The sequence below is a fragment of the Apteryx mantelli genome, chromosome 1, assembly GCF_036417845.1.
Source record: "Apteryx mantelli isolate bAptMan1 chromosome 1, bAptMan1.hap1, whole genome shotgun sequence".
Lineage (NCBI taxonomy): Eukaryota > Metazoa > Chordata > Aves > Apterygiformes > Apterygidae > Apteryx > Apteryx mantelli.
Genome location: NC_089978.1, coordinates 140612140 through 140629101, shown reverse-complemented (window position 1 = coordinate 140629101; position 16962 = coordinate 140612140). Strand labels below are relative to the sequence as shown.

Sequence of the window (16962 nt, the reverse complement as noted above, 5' to 3'; positions counted from 1 at the left end):
GCGCTTGGCTTTTCTGCTGGTGGCCCTGACACACGTAAGACCTTAAAAATCCCTCCTCAGCAAAGGAGGTGTCAGAGGGTGGGTTAGCCCTGAAGCATAGTTGGGAGCTGACTGTCCCGGGGCAGAGCGGAGAGGCCCGGGCCGCCAGCCGGGAGGTTCAACATTGCCTTTTTAGGGCTTTTTTTCCTTTCCTTTCCTTCCCCCCCCCCCCCGCCCCTCCTTCCCGGGGAGGGAGCTGGGACGAGGCGGCGGCGCCTCCCCGCCCGCCCGGCCGCCTCGGGGGCCGGCGCGCCGCAGCCGCCCGTCCGCCTCCTCCTCCCGGCGTGCTGCTGCGCTGCGCTGCGCGGATCCGCCCGCGGCCGCGGGCCCGACCAGAGGAGGAGCCTCCGCCCGGCAGCGAGGGGCCCGGGCTGCAGGCGGGGGAGGGGGAGAGCCATGTCCCTGGCGGAACGGCGGCAGCAGGAGGAAGAGGAGGGTGAAGGGGATGGGGCCGGCGCGGGGGAGGAGGTGGTGCAGATCCGGCTGGGGGACAAGTGCTACTCGGTGTGCAAGAGGAAGCTCATCGAGCAAAGCGACTACTTCCGCGCCCTGTATCGCTCGGGCATGCGGGAGGCAGGGCAAGGCCAGGAAGAGCAGCTACTGCGCGGGGGGCTGAGCGCTCTGGGGCTGGAGCTGGTGCTGGACTTCATCAACACCTCCTGCCTGGCCAGGCTGGAGCAGGAGGAGGGGGGCGATGAGGAACCCTCTTTGCTGGAGGAACTAGTGGAGGCTGCTTCCTACCTGCAGGTCACACCCTTGCTGCACCTGCTCCTCTCCCAGGTGAGGCTGGGCAATTGCTTGGAGCTGCACCGCCTGGCTCAGGTCTACGGTCTCCAGGACTTGCATGATGCCTGTGTAGACTTCATGGCTGCCCATTACCATCAGGTGCTGCAGATGCCTGATGCTCGGCCACATCTCCTTCTGCCCCATGCTCTCCAGCAACACCTGAAGGAGAGGCGGATGAGGGGCACTGCCACCCTTGTGGCCATCGGGGACTTGATGGGTGCCTCCTCCCTGGCACTGCCTCTGGGCTGTCACCCTCAGGTGGAAGCTCCCTGGTCAATGCTGAGGTATGATGAGGAAGCCCAGAGGTGGCTGCCCCTGGCCAACAACATGCCCCCTGATCTGGTGAACGTCCGAGGCTATGGGTCGGCGATGCTGGACAACTATCTGTTCATTGTCGGGGGTTACCGGCTCACCAGCCAGGAGATTTCGGCTGCCCATTGTTACAACCCTTGCCTAAATGAATGGAGTCAGCTGGCCTCAATGAACCAGAAGAGGTAACCTGTGCTCCCTGAAATACACGTCCATGTATATTGTCAAAATAGAATCTGTTGAGTCATGCAGTGTTGACTGGACTCAGAGTTATGAGATGTTATTCAGGCCTGTCTCTGTACCGTGAGTCACCAGTGTGTGTTGCATCATGTGATGGGAAGGACTGCAGGGTTTGGTTATATGTTTTGGCAGTATGCCACTGGATAGGCCTGCAAACCTAGTCCTTGCAGATAACAGTCATCCAACAGCACAACACTGCAGCCTCCCTCCTGCTTAGTGACTTGTGCCTGACACGGGTAGTTGCTGTAGCAAGGCAATGGTAAGGAGGATGGGGCTGTGTTGCATAAATGTTTGTGAGTAAGGCCTTAGCTGCCGGACAGTGCAAGCTAGGTGTCATCTGAGGAGGACTTGACTATCTTATTGCCTTCCGTTATCCATAATTCTTCACCTCAGCATGGTGATGGGCTCCCACTTTTAAGTTGGAGCATACAAGGAGGTTTGTGAAGCTAGTCTGTCCAAAAAGCTGCCTTTGCTGGAAATAGAAACGCATATTAAGATAACAAGGATAGAAAGCAAAGATAAAATTCTCCTTTTAGTTTTTTTCATGGTGTGTTTTGACTCCAGTACTGTACATGACAAGGTTTACTGTTCTTAGTGGGAGTGTGCCGTCTGTCAGAGCTAGAGATGGGTGAAAAACTTTAATTGGAGCAGTTTTTCATTGGCTTGTAGTTTCACAAAAATCTGAATGTTCTGTAGACCTGTGTTTCAGTGCAATATTCACCAGAAAAAGAGTCAGGAAAAGATTGTCAGAAATTTCTCATTTTATGAGAGTATTTTGATCTGGTAGACTTTCATCATTTTGATCATTTTCTTTTTTTCCTATATCTTTTTAAATTGTTTGTTTGACATTTGTGTTTGTGATAATATTCACAATCATTTGTTATAGTTTAAATTTGAAAGTTTAATAGGGAGCAAGGCCTGAGGGCACCCCAAGAACAAAGTCCCATCCCCCTGTCCAAGGCAGGATTCGCTCTACCTAAATCAGTTTATTGCAGGGTTATCAAAATGAAGCCTTTTACTTCACTGAAACAAAATGTTTCTGTTTATCCAGCACGGATTTCTTCATTGGTTCCATTTTTATGAAAAGTATTTAAACTTTTATCTTCTCCATCTGACTCAGAACTAGAACAAATAAGGATGCTGGAATTCGCCATAGAGTGGGAAATCTCTTGTCCAACCAGTAAATTTAATGTTCACCAAATAGCAGAGACCCTTGCCAGTCACTGTGCAAGGCATGTATACTATGTATCTGTGTAGTAAAACTGCAGTTCTATTCCAGAGAGCTTGCAGCCTAAAACCCCTCAAAACAGGGGTTTGACCTAAAATTGTTTCTTTCCCACTCCACCCTTTTTTCATTTTCTGTAGTGCTGTGAGAATTCAACTAAAATTATTGCATCTGTAATCAGTCATTGGAATTGATGAAAAACACAATGTTTCTCTGGTTTGTTGGAAGGGTTTTGAAGAAAAAGTCTGCCGTGAAATAAGTATTTAGATTTTCTAAGTACTTTCTTATACACTGTAAATGCCTTTTGGCAGACTAAGTTCTCAGAGCTTGAGCCTATAAGCAACCTTCACTGAGGTGCCTTTGAGAACTGAGCCATTTTAGTAGGCCTTGAGCTTGCAGTCTTGACTGCATGAGCATGACTGAGAGCACATTGGCCTTAGTGAAAGTTCCTGAAGGGATCAGCCCACATAGTGTCTCCTATGGAAATAAATATTGGAATACCACATGGATCAAATTACAAGATCGAAGCATTGGTTTGTATAATGTGCATAGCAAGTAAGATGTTATTAAATGTGATGATTCTGCAGCATGGCAAATAAGGACTTGTTAAAAATTGCTTCTACAAGGCCCTTTCTTCAACTTTCAACCTGGCTGTTCAAACTTTAGCCTAGCCTTTTTTTCCCACATTTTCCTTTTTTTCTAGGATGTACAATCATATCAGAAATGAACAAATGGGTATCTTCTCCTTATATTTCTATTTACACCTGTACTACCATATCGACTTAATCTTTAAGCTCATCACAGGTGACAGCAAGATACTCCCTAGCATAGAATTTCACATTAGCAATTCATTGCACAAGAGTAATCTGCAAAAGGTTATTTTTGGAATAGTTCAATAATAAGCCAGGAATGTTTTTGTCATGGAAGCTCCACTGACCCCTTCAAAAAACATGTCAGTGACTTTAAGATCTTCACGGAGTCTCAACTCTTAAGTTTTTCTTTTTCTTCTTTTTTTTTTTTTCTATTTGAAATAGTCTTTCCACACTCTTGATGCCAGATTGACCAATTTAACATTTTGTGGTCAGAATACAAGAAGGTATGGCCTATGCTTTAGGAGCTAACAGCAGGTAGAATCAGGGAGTTTACATTCAACAGGAGCAGCACTTATGCCTGTCAGCTGTAGATGTTCTGCAGTTGGAGCTGCAGTTTACTTAGCATTGTATTTTTAGTTTGTTGTGCTGTAGTCAGATAAGTAGGGCAGTTGCCTAGTGTGCTGCTTGGGAAACAGAGTTGTGCAACACTGTCAAAAGAATTTGTCATCCCGTGTGTGATCCCGTGGATCAATTTTTATGTACATTGAGGCAGGGTTCTAGTTCCCATTGAAGCTGGTTTGACTTCAAGTGACATTCTAATAGTATCTAGATTTTGCCCATATGAAGGGATGCATTTGCCAGAAGAGAAGGCTGAGGAATTATGGAAATAATTATGTTGAGTTGCTTCTAATATAAGAAGTCTCTGCCCTTAAAAACCTTGTAAATTCTATAATATTTGTATCTTTAATTATTTACATTATTATCATATAGAATCCCAGGTTGTTGGGATTCTCTGTACATGCACAGAAGAAAGAGATTCTAAGTAGAAGACAAAAGCCATTAAATGGATACTGAATACTTTGTAGTCATTCTGATTCATGTTATAGCTGTTAGTTTTCTAAGTGTAGAGGTCTTATTACCATAGCTTCAAATTTGTCCACAATAGGTGACTCCCATATTTTATTGTTGTGATACTCATGTAAGCTTAAGAAAACTTATTACTACTACTTATTATTATTATTAGTAGTAGTAGTATATTATTCCCCTGTTTTTGCATGCACAAGATAGATAAAACAGTTTGCTCAGGCTCATATAGGATGTTTGCAACTGATTCTGGAATCTGTCATCTTCTGAGAATAAATCTGGTGCTGGTCACAAATAGTTTCCAGATCTCTGATCTTTTCATTTGAAAGGTGCTGCTGTACTTGCTGTCCTGCTGTACTTCACACAACTACCTGGACTTTTTTTGAGGAAGAAACTTCATGTAAAAGTTGCCCAAGACTACTTGTGGGCTTTGGGGACAGGAAGATAACAAGGAGCTTTGAGAACTGTTCAAGTAATATACTTGAATGCCTTTCCATAGTTTTATTTAAATTGATGCTGTCAGTTGAAATTTACTGTTTAAAAATAAGGTACTCATAGGATTTCTACTGCATGTGCCCATTTCAGCTGTATATTCCATTTTTATTTTCCCTCAGAGCATTCATGATAGGTAAATATTGCAGTCTTGGAAGACCCTTTAAGCCCCTGTCTGGGATTATACACATGCACATGGAACAAGATTTTTGTGAGCAATCTGTGCCTGAACTGCTGCCACTCTGGGGACTTTTGCAGGAGTATAAGAGGGGATATTCCTAGAACATGGTAGTGGTTTAGGAGAACTTCTCTTTCCCCATCTTTTCCTTTTTTTTTTTTTCCACTCAGAATTACTCTGTGTTGGATGAAAAGAGACTTTTCAAAGATTTTCAGATTAGAAATATTTATGTCACATTTATCACAAATGCATCACACACTCTGCCAAAGCTAAAGATTGGCTGCAGTGTGCCCTGCAGACTCAAATAAGGAATGTAAAAAAGTTGTTCCTACAAGAAACATAGAATGCTTTTGAATTGCCCTCATAACTGTGCTTTCATGATTCTTCATCTTTGCTGTAAATGCTTTGACTCTAGAAGGAAGAAATCATCGGATTTATGGGGAACTTTGAGGTTAAAATATGAATTATTGGGCAGGAAGGAACCACGGGATAATTAGTCAAACCTTCCTGCTCTCTGGCAGGGTCAAGCCTACCTTGCAAATACATGTCAAATTTGTTCTTGAAACCCTCCAGCGGTGTAGATTCCAATCTCCTTCCTTCCAGGTAAAAGTGTTCCCAGGCTTAGCTCCCCTTCTAGTCAGAAAGTCCTCTCTAATATCTAGTCTAACTTTTTCTTGTTACAGAATGATATCTGTCAGCGGACAAGAAGAATGCTTGCTGTCCTCGTTATAACCACTCTTACGCTAGTCTCTTACATATATATCATATGGCAGTTAATTTGGCCCAGAACAATGTGCTTTTTTTGCAAGATGTTGCATGCTATCTTGTATTGTTATGCACTCTGACCCCCAGATCCTTTGTATTTGTCTATTAAATTTTTTTCTTCCTTCCTGTATATAATGCTTTGCATTTGTCTTTATTGAATTTCACTGTGATAATTCTGGGCTGTTTTCACAATTTGTCAAACTTATTCTGAACTGGTGATCACATCAGACCTCAAACACATGCCCCTTTTTCCCAAGAAAAAGTTTCAGTGGGTCTGCCTCAGCTGTAAGGCAGGTTCACCTGGCAGTCTTGGTCATCTATTTGTCCAGACTGTTTGAACTATTTGCAAGACTTCTTTTTTTTTTTTTTCCCCCTAAGCAAAAAGTTGTTAAAAAAAGTTGTGATTTGAACTATTGTAAAATCCCACAGCTCCTTCTTGCTTGTGTTCCTGGGAATCCTTTCAGAGGATACGAGGAACTTCAGAAGACATAGTTCACACCAGCTCTTGTCCCAGCAAGAAGGGTACACACGAGGCCTTGCATTTGGAAAGCACTTCTGATCCCCCAGGTTTAGGTAACTCATTGATGTGAGTGGAGTTGTATCACAAGTGAATTTGACTAAGTCCAGTTATTTCTAAGCTGCAGTCCATGGAACACTTGCTAGTTGTGGAGAGCTGGCTGGTTGCTCCATGTTTGCTTTCCTTGTTTCCAGCTGCTATAACACATGTGTGTACAAATATACTAAATATTTCCTAATGTCTGTTTTCCATATAAACACCTGCTGTTACTTGCAAGGAAGGGACAATGGCAGAAGTTTTTCATGATAACATTGAGCAGTTGTCCCAACTATTCTTATAAAGTGTGCTAATGGCAACTTATGGCTACCTTTAAGTAAACTGGACCTTGTAGTTAATACATTCCAGAAATCAGAGATGCGTGCACTGAACATCATCTATTTTAACCAGTGTTGAAAGTGGTTAAATGACTCAACCAAATGATACAAATGCATGTGGCCTCCTTCTAGAATAATTGAAGTTGAAAGTTGTACCATACATCTTTCACCACATCGTTTTCCCTGCGCTTGCAAGAAGCTATTCCGTGATATGAATGCTGTCAGGCAAAAATGGTATAAATGACTTCCATGCAGATAAAAGAGTAAGAGGCTACGATTAATGGGTGACTAGAGAAGCAAGTGTGAGTTAGTAGACCAGATTTCTTTTGCTTTGTGACACTGCATGCTTGTCTTGTGAAGTTGTCCTCTGTGGCAGAGCTTTTACTATGCTTAAAAAGTGCCTTGAAGATCTTGGGGATAATGAACACTATCTGTGTGCAAATTAACTAATTTTATAAGGCATAAATCCTGCACTATCTCCATCATAGCACAGACATGGAGTGACAGGCTTTCTAACACATTTTTGATTTTAAAGGATTATTTAGAAATGCATGTATTCATATTCTGCATTTTTGTCCCTCTGCTTATTTATAGATTTTTTTTTTCTTCACTATAACTTTTAGACCAGGTACATTGCTTTGAAAATCATAATGTTTTTGCAAGTAATTATTCTCACTATTCTCACCCACTATTGATTGGCATGTTATTCTGGATTCTCTAAGATGGAAAACATAATTGCTGAAGAGGGCGATGAACAGAGTGACCTAATCATAAATCTCAGCAAAAAAATGAGTAAAAAGCAATTTCTTCCTTCAAAGGAGCATTTTAGTTTCCAAAGCTATATCAGGATGACAAGAACAAAATGATTCCATCTGGAAACAAATTCTTTTTCCAAATATATTTAATAAAAAGAAATTGCAGGGCAGCCTGCTGCTAGGCAAGGTTCATTTTGTCCAGACAAAACCCTGCAAAAGTACTTAAGCGGTAATTTTTGAATCTTGGATCCATGCAGAGTGAAATTCACTTTACTGCTTAGCAGGCCAATGCAAGGCTAAAGCATCACTTCAGTTTAACAGACATAATGCAGTGCCTCATTTGACTTTGTGCTTATCTGTTGAAATGACTTTCATACATTTAGTTAATTGAAATAGTGCTTAGTAAAATCTCATAAATTTGGCTTCAAATGAACAGTATGAAAGAAACAGTCTTACTAGGCAATGAGCTAGACTTACTTGTAAGAAAGACTGTTTCTGAAGAGAGGAAGGGCTGATCTTCCATAGCTGGAAGGAATTGATAAGCATACAGTGCCACCAACTTCAAGCCCTCCGGTTTGATCCTACAAACTTGCACCTTTAATATCCACAGACCATTTACAGCTACAAGAATACTGCTAATACTCATTGACACATTCATGAATCTCCTTCCCCCTCACTTCCCAGATCCCTTTTGAGACATTTCTTTGTTTGCTCTGGATTTTCTCTGCCTGTATTATCTTAAAAGTACAAGATGTAAGGCTTCTTGTCCTTCAAGTGATTAGAAAATTACTTTTTGTCATGTGTGAAGTACAACAGCATAATGGAATAGACTAAGAGAGAAAAGAATGGGACATTGCCTATGAAGCAGAGTGTACTTTGTTCAGCTATGGGGGGGGAACATTCATTTACAAATATGTCTTGGTTCAATGGGCTGGAGGGTGTATTCAGTAGTTTAAATTAATGCTGCATAAGACACAGGAGTTTCTCTTTTTCTGTCTTTTGCAGAACATGATTCAATGTGTACAACATTAAATTTCTGTTTATTAGGGTTATTAAAGAAACTAATTCTACAGATTAAGACTGGTACACATTCACAGGCATTCACCAAGTCTTGTTTGAAAATCCTGGAATTTTAACTAAAATAATATCCTTGACTGTGTGTATATATAATACATTTTTATCTACTATCCTCAAGGCACTTTACTAAAAGCCTAGTAAAAGTGAGACATCCACTGAACACGTTAGTTAACTAAACAGTTTGCAGATCAAATTGTGATAGATTGAAATCCAAATAAAATATTAATCAGTCTCAGCATCATTAACTTCCAGAATGTCACCAGTATATTCTGTGGACACAGGCACTGTCACAAGCAATTACAGTGTATTTTGGACATGCACTGAACAGTTCAGGTGCTGTAATATATAAAGCGATGGAATATGTTGAACATGATGAATATGTTGGAGCCTTGTTAGGAAGAACTGTCTTTCCTATATTTTTCTGTATTATCTGTTTAACCTATTTCAATGCTGCAATCTGCGTCTTTCAGGTCCAATTTTAAGCTTTTGGCTGTAAACGGAAAGCTCTATGCCATCGGTGGTCAATCCCTTTCCAATGTGGAGTGTTATAACCCAGAACACGACTGGTGGAATTTCGTAGCATCCATGCCAAACCCTCTCGCAGAATTCTCGGCTTGTGAGTGCAAGGGCAAGATCTATGTTATCGGAGGATACACGACACGAGGTACAAAGCTTCTCAGTTCTTCTTTTTAACCTGAGTGCTTCTAAGGTGCAGATCATTTTCTTTTCTTTTACAGGAAGCCTTTTAAACTGATGTAGGAAGCTGTGTAAAAATAAATCACTCTTGGAAAATAATTGACAAACTAAATCAAAAGTTTGCTCTGTCATACAGGCATCGGATTATTATTTCAGAGCCTAATGATAGGGTTTCCAGTCATGGCTGACAAGTATATACACTTTAAAACTAAATATTTGGGGTGCTGTTCTTCTGAGGGAAGTGAGCCTTCTGGAGTACTTTGGCATGCAGTTTAGCCTTCCTCTTTTTAAATTTTGGTCATAAAATAGAAATAAAGGTCTCAACAGATACAGTTTTGTTTACCTTTTTAAATACCAGTTTTAGAATGGCAGAAGGAAAGATATTAAGAAAATATCTGCCTGCATTAGTATTTCTCATATATTAATGTATGTCATAACCCTTTCACTGTAGCATTTCAGTGCTTCACAGGCAAATTGAAGCTATAGGTAAGATTTTCAGTATTGAAATAGCTTAATGGAATAAGAGCTTAATGAGGAAGCAGCATTTTTAACTTACTTCTTTTTTGCACACTGTTTTCTGAGGGGATCATACAGTAGGAATGACTTGAAGTTGCACTCCCTCCTGACAGTTCTTTCTTTATGCAGTGGAAAAGCAAGCCACTTAAAAAGAGCTTACATTTGTTCATTCCTTAAATACATAATGCCATTCTTTGGGTGGAATACCATTTTTTCAGAGGACTAGAAGTCAAAAAATTTTTTTCGTGTCAAATGTTTAGTATTTACCATGTTTTCCTAAATTAAAGTTCCTGTGTCTAAGTCTTTACCCACTTCATTTGACCACAATCATTTGAAAAATTTGATGTTTTCCAAGTGCAGGGTAAAATTAGAAGAGAGATCATTCATGATTCAGCTTTTGCAGCGAGTATTGCAAACAAAGCTAAACCAACATTAGAGCAAGCTGTCCTTTTCAGTGTCAGAGTCTGTAGAGATGCATTTTGACCCCTCGTGATTCTTGTGGCAATGATAACCTTCAGTGACATTTTGTCCAGCCTGTTCTGACCCAGAACCTGATGACCTCCCCGAAGTAAACAAAAGATATCAGAGTGCCTGTCTCCATGTGGAGGAGCATTCTGTAGTGTGCTCTTCAGTCCTGGTCCTCTCATCATCCCCACTAAAGGACCTGTGGGGTGTATCATGCTCCATGATGTCCTACATGTTCAGGTGGACTAGGACTGAAGGGTGTCCAGCACAGGACACTTGCTGTGAAGCATTCCCTTGTCCTTGAGACAAGGGAAGAGAGGAGACTGAAACATGGAATACTGGGAAGACTCATTGTTTCTAGAGACTGGAGGTTTGTTTTTTTTTTTGTCATTTTTATCTACAGAGAGTGAATAGGTAAGAAGGAAAAAATTCTGATTTGGTTAACAGTGCTACAGGATTATGGAAGTACCAGCTTTTCTTTTCATTTCCCCTCAGCTTTGCAAGTTGTTTTGATTGTGCTTGTGCTGTTCTTTCTTCAGGTTGCCTCCTCCTGGTGTTATGGAAAGGAAGATCAGCATGTTGCTGAAGCAGATCCTAATCCTTTAAAGTTCAGTAACATAGCATATATTGTCAGGATTGCTGCTGTGTGTCAAGCTTCTTATCTGGTATATTCTACATGTAGTTTCAGTTGAAGGAGAGTCAACGAGTTATCTTGCCTTTTCCACATCTTAGGGGATTGCCACTGACATTCAGGGTCCTGTCTCAAGAGATCTTTTTTTAAAGTCTGTGTTTAATGGAAACAGGATAGTAAAACAGTATAAAAATATGAACAGTGGATAAAAACTAGCACATTTAGGCTTATATTTAAGTTCAAGTCCATTCATGACAACAGTCAGGCTTGTTCCTGTTATAAATAAAGATCCTTTCCTGAATCAAGGCCTAGGATCCATTTTTCTATGACACCTTGGCTTAGGACAACGATCAGACTTAGAAACAAGAATTACTGAAATTACATTGGTGATTCAGATTCCAAGTCATGCAGATGTTGGAAAGTGTTAAATCACATCCAGCTAGCTGAGACACAGTGAGGCTCATTTGCTGTTTCATTCTATTCACCAAATAAAATAAATGCAGCAATTAATATGTATTTTTATGTAGTGTTTCTATGTATACCTCAGTAATTCTGTGGTTTTGGTAGGTTTTGTGGATTTTTTTTTTTTAAATCTGTGTACATCTTTCTTCTGAGACTGCACTTTTCAAAAAATGGCAGGATCTGAAATTTCCCTCTGTAAATTATAATGACCTTCTTGAATAAAGACTCTCCTTCTAAGGATTCTAGGATTTTAGTTGTGAACCAACAGCATCTATCCTGAGTAATAAAAGCTCCATGTCAGGAACTAAAATATTTGTTTTGTATTAGTTTTTCTTCTATGGAAATTAAAGACCCAGGCTCTGAACTGAGCAAACTAGGGCCATATCACAACAGATTTCCATTTCATATGAATCCCTCTCACACCATAGCACCTTTTTCCTAGGAAGATTATTACTATGGATAGACATAAAAACTTAACTGATGGAAATGTGGGTTTTTCCCCCCCTAATGGGTCAGAGAATGATACATTGTTTAAATAAAGAGATCATCCTTGTGTAAAGCTTTGATCAGCAGTTTCGTAGAGCGTTACCATGACTTTTTTCCTCTTTTTTCCTTTATTTAATGAGAAGTACACGTTCAAGAAGACAGTACGAAATAATAAGCAATGACTAATACTCATCACTGGCCGTGCAAATGTTATAGCAGCATCTTCCTAACCATGCTGCTAATGCACTCCATTCATGACGAACTTGATATATATATGACTATTTGTGCCTGTGCCCTTACATAACTTTGCCAGTATTTCACCATCTGCTGTTCCACTTGTGGGTTCATCTGGAGTTTGTCATATAGAGTAAACTTGTAATAAGGAACAGGTTTTATTAAAGACCAAGCTGGAGTCTGCAAGCATGTTATCGCTTGTCATTTGAGCTTGGATTTAAGCTCAGGTCTCCAGAGATTGAAACTGAATTTACTAGCTAACTTGGGCCCTGTGCATTCTGTGCTAATTTAGTGAAACCTTGATACAGGACATAGCTAGGGCCTCCTCTGCACCATAAATCAGAGAGATATTGTAAAAATTTCATAGAATAACAGTATTATAAATGGATGCATCTACTGAGTTGTGACTGAAGTACTGATAGGGCCTCAGTCTTTTTCTATCCTCTCTCTGATACTGTAGCATGGAGTGCCTGGTTCTTAAAGGATTTTGACAACGTGTGTATTTCTCTCTTTAGGAGGTACTGAAAATGTGCCCTTAGGTCATCCACACCACTTGCTGAAATGTAACAAGCTTTATGAATTTTATTACTTAAAACTTTGATTTGTGGAGTGAAAGGCAAAGTATTAAGTTAAAGCTGGAATGATAAATCATCACCTGGCAACCATTAATGAAACATACTGTGTTTGTAATAATTTGATTCATCTGTGATCACTGGTGGAGAGCAAAATATTGCTCCATTTCCTTTTTCGTAAGAAATTCTTAAGTATCAGTCAAAGACAAAACTAAAAGAGGAAGTTAACAGTTAGGGATTATTCAGCTAAAATCCCCATTCCCAGACCATTTGCATCATATAATCAAAGTGTCAAAAGCAGCTTAATGTTTCCCTCTGCAAAGGAAAAGAATGTTCAGGCTTTATTGTCAAGGGAAAACACTTGCAGTTCTCAATAATCAGAATTTCTTCCCTGTTCTGCTACACCGTTGTGCTGTGGAGGGACGTGTCGGCAGTCTGTAATACTGGCTCATACGGTATTCAAGGAAGAAGAATCCTCCCCCGTGAGTACATTCTAATATATTTATTTATTTATAAATATCTCTCCTTTGTTTCAGACCGGAATATGAACATTTTGCAGTACTGTCCCACTTCTGATTCCTGGACCAACTTTGAACTGTGTGATGTCCATGTTCGCAAGCAACAGATGCTCTCTGTTGAAGAAACTATATACCTGGTAGGGGGCTGTATTCATGAACTTGGACCAAACCAAAAATCCAGCCAAAGTGAGGATGTGTTAACTGTGCAGTCTTACAACATTGATACCAAAAAATGGCTCTACCTCAAAGAGAACACATCCAAATCAGGTCTTAACTTGACTTGCACTCTCCACAATGATGGAGTTTATATAATGAGTAGGGATATTACATTATCTACAAGCTTGGAGCACCGGGTTTTTCTTAAGTATAATATATTTACGGACAGTTGGGAGTCACTAAGACGCTTTCCAGCCTTTGGACAAAACATGCTGATCTGTTCTATGTATTTGCCTGACGTGCGAGAAGCGTAACTGCATCAGTTTTTTCTTCTCAGGTCATTAATTATTCTTGTAAGAAGTATTGCTCCCTCTAAATAATTCCAGTTTTAGAATGTAATGTGGTTGCATAATGTAGATATAAAATATTGATTCTGTTCTTAAAAGATGTTGCAAAATCAAGTATTAAGAGAAATGCTTCCAGAACCATTTTTAAGATTACAATTTTAAAATGTTATTGTTTTGGATTTAAATGCCACCTAGAATTGTTTGCAATCTAAATATAACATTGTTGTGTTGGTAATTGATAATGGACTTCCAAAAGCAAAACTGATCACTCTAGTTTTATTCTCTATCTTAATAGGCAGTTTAGAAGATAAATAAGTATGCATAGTAGAAGTGAAAATAATTTAATAAAGTAAATAATCATAAATCTAAGAGAAACCACAAAGGGCATGAATAATTTTAAGACAGTTTTTATTCAAACTGTGTCCTGTTAAATGCACAATATTTAAGGTTGTTTATACTCTTATGGTGTTATCTCTTCTACAGAAACAGGTGAGATTTTCAGAGATGTCAGCAATTGGCATACCACTGAGAAACATGAAATTCCCCTGAGTTATTTGTGATTAAATGCTTTGGCAGGGATTCGGAGGATTTGCCTAGAGGTTGAAGATTGCTGGTTGGATATTAGCTGATCCTTTAATGGAAGCTGATAGCATTTATTCCTGCCATTAAGGTAGAACTAAAAAGGCTGTAAATTCAGATGGGAAAGTTTGCTCATCTTCAGAAAGGTTTTGTGGTTTAGTTAGTTGTCCTGCTATATTTTGAAGTACTGAGCATTAAAGATCAAATTAGAGAAACAAGGAAGCAGATGCTGGCAACAAGATACATGTTAGAAAACTGCATGAGCCACCACCACAGTTGCATAGGCAGGCTCTGCACCAGGCACATCCAGCTTGATAATAGTCATCTGGGGCAAAACGGGAGACAGAATCGCTTGGTATGGAAAGAACACAGCAGGGATGCTGGTCCTACACTAGCAGTTTCTCTGCATGAGAAAACAGAGATTTAATTCTCCCAAACAAGCTCCTAATACATGGAGATGCCTTTTTTAACTGGGGAGTTAGGAATCTGAATGTATGTGTAAGTGTTCATTCTCTTGGAAACATAATGCCCTGAGCAGCTGCTGTATTATGACAGCAGCATAAGACCAAGCAATGACACTTCTGCAATGAAAAAACAAGGTTACTTTCATAAGATTCTGAAGTGATATATTTTTAAATGTTTGATTTCAGACGTGTTTTAGAGTAAATGTTAGCAGTGTGCCTCTGTCTGATGATAAATGAATCCCAATCACATTATGTTATTTGCTTCCCTTCATTTCTTTTCAGTACCAGATTCAGTACTCTGCATCCAAAACTCACCTCAGATGGGTACTGGTAGAGAGACTCACATCTGAGTTGCAGCTTTCCCTTGTGTAGCAAATTAACTGCGAAAAGGTGTCACTCCCAGATTTGCAGTGTGATCTATCTAATCAACTCCTCTAAAACCCAGTAATTTCCTAGTGCAGGTAGCATTGCAAAAACTATGACATGGTGTTTTAGGTATCATCATTCTTTTCACAAGAGACCCTTCCCCACTGGGTTTATGTATGTGTTGTTTTCAGCTTCCTATGATCAAATGACTACTTTGAAAATCCAGAGAACATGTGCAAATGTAGAAGAGAAAGACAGGTCACTGTAAATAACAGGTGTGGTTTTGGGACCCTTACATCGATCCATGGTGCAAATTCATCAGTACTGACATCTTCTACAATTACAGATCAAAACGGTTCTTGAATTCAGTGGTAGTACCAGGCTGTAATAATGCTAAGTGGACTGTATTACAATAAGCTGAAATAAATATTAAATTTAAAAAAAAAGCATTATGGAGAAGTATGCAGTGTGGGTGGCCCTCCACACCTCAGGAAAAAAAAATTGTAATGACTGTCCCATACCCTTCTCATTTTCTTACCATTACTTTAATATTTCATGTAAGGCACACTTGAGCAGCTTCTGGGCAAGGAAGACTGGCTAAGACTCCCTAATAGTAAGTAATTAAAAAATTGCTGCTTAGCTAATGGAAATGTTGTTCAGTGATCCAATGTGCTCTTTCTTCTCTGTTGCTGGGAAAGAAGTCCTAAATTAAAGACAAATAAGCTTGCTTTGAATGACAACAATATAAATTTCAAGTTATGGGCCTTGTACTTTGATTGACTGGAAATTTCTGAATGTTAATCCTGGTCCTACTTTTTACTTACTGTGTGGCCTTGGAGCGATAATTCAACTTTCTTTCATCTGCATCCCCAAATGTAATATGTGGGTAGGAATATTGATCCTGTGGGGACACAAATTGTTTATTTGGTGTAGTAGGGTTTGTAAAGTGTTTTGAACATGAGAAGAAGTATATATATATGCTCACTGTTGTAATTCTTTACATGGTTATTAAAACTGCTTCTTGAAAGGTGTCAGGATAAAAGGCAGCAAGTAATCACACTTTTGTCTCTGTTAACTGCCTTCACTACAAACTGATGTCTACTTCCAGTCTGGTTTTTTTTCAATTTTTTTTTTTGGTCATATAATAGCCTATAGTTTGTCTAAGTTTCTTAGTGTTCTCAAGTCTGTATCCAAATTCAGAACTGCTGCTTTCCTGCTGCGTCTGGGATATCCAATGTTTGCATATCCCCTTTTCATCTTCTCTGTCTCATGAACTGATTCCACTAGATAATGACCAGTAAAAGCTGAATATGGTAGAAGATGATTTGAAGTTGAAAGCAGAAAGAACAACAGCCTCTAAAGTCTTGAGGGAGGAATAAATGGAAAACTCTGGGAACTTTAGTCCCTTCCCATAAAATAGAGAAGTTTTTAAAAAGGTTGCTCAGATCCAGGCGAAGGGAGAACATAATAGTTTCTTCCTTTCTGGGAATGGTTTGTGGTTTTCAGTGTGAAATAAGAGTTGTGTGGGGCTTAAGTTTAATCTCTCTGGCCAGTTTCCATAGGTTTCCCTTTCTGCCCTGTCAGTTGACCTTTCCTGGGCTTAATGTCTGTGTTTTCCATTCTTTGAGGTTTTTGTCTTGCTACATCAATACCCAGCCTGTTTTGTCAAAATTGCATGGTACCAGTTTGTTGGTCTTTTCTATTTGTTAATCTGCTTTTCACAGTGATCTATCTATCGATCACTGTGATGAAAGAGTGAAGTAATTTGTAATTCAGGTAGAACCTTTTCATTTATTTAATTCTGGGCTCTTGGAAGAGAAGTCTACAAGGCTACAAATGTTTTTTGTTTCATTTAATCCTCATTTTAGTGTGAAAAGATGCTACAGATATTCCGAGTTTGAGGGAATTGATCTGTGTCAGTAATGTGAGAGAGAACAGAAGGCACAGAGTGTATGACATTTAGTACATAACATGCTCAAAGCCCTTGCACAAACAGAGATTAATCATTCCTATCGTCCCTGTAAGGTAAGATACACA

The 16962-nt window shown here is 39.7% G+C and overlaps 1 protein-coding gene across 2 annotated transcripts; it reads left to right on the top strand.

The window, feature by feature from the left end:
- Nucleotides 1–325: 325 nt before the first annotated feature.
- On the top strand, nucleotides 326–15957 carry KLHL42 (kelch like family member 42). 2 transcript variants are annotated; one of them, XM_013948016.2, is made up of 4 exons: nucleotides 326–1319; nucleotides 8904–9097; nucleotides 13032–13506; nucleotides 15488–15957. In XM_013948016.2, exons 1-3 carry the CDS (start codon nucleotides 436–438, stop codon nucleotides 13481–13483), a joined length of 1530 nt encoding a protein of 509 aa, XP_013803470.1. In that variant the 5' UTR covers nucleotides 326–435; the 3' UTR covers nucleotides 13484–13506; nucleotides 15488–15957. The 2 variants fall into 2 exon arrangements, with proteins under 2 accessions (XP_013803470.1, XP_013803469.1); XM_013948015.2 differs by lacking the exon at nucleotides 15488–15957 and having other exon boundaries at nucleotides 13032–13862.
- The last annotated feature ends 1005 nt before the right edge of the window (nucleotides 15958–16962 follow it).

What these genes read in the sequence shown, in the direction of transcription:
- KLHL42 (XM_013948016.2), top strand. Translation starts at nt 436, where the DNA reads ATGTCCCTGGCGGAACGGCGGCAGCAGGAGGAAGAGGAGGGTGAAGGG. An exon ending in GCCTCAATGAACCAGAAGAG is followed by an intron (nt 1,320 to 8,903) that starts GTAACCTGTGCT and finishes TGCGTCTTTCAG; the next exon opens with GTCCAATTTTAAGCTTTTGG. An exon ending in CGGAGGATACACGACACGAG is followed by an intron (nt 9,098 to 13,031) that starts GTACAAAGCTTC and finishes CCTTTGTTTCAG; the next exon opens with ACCGGAATATGAACATTTTG.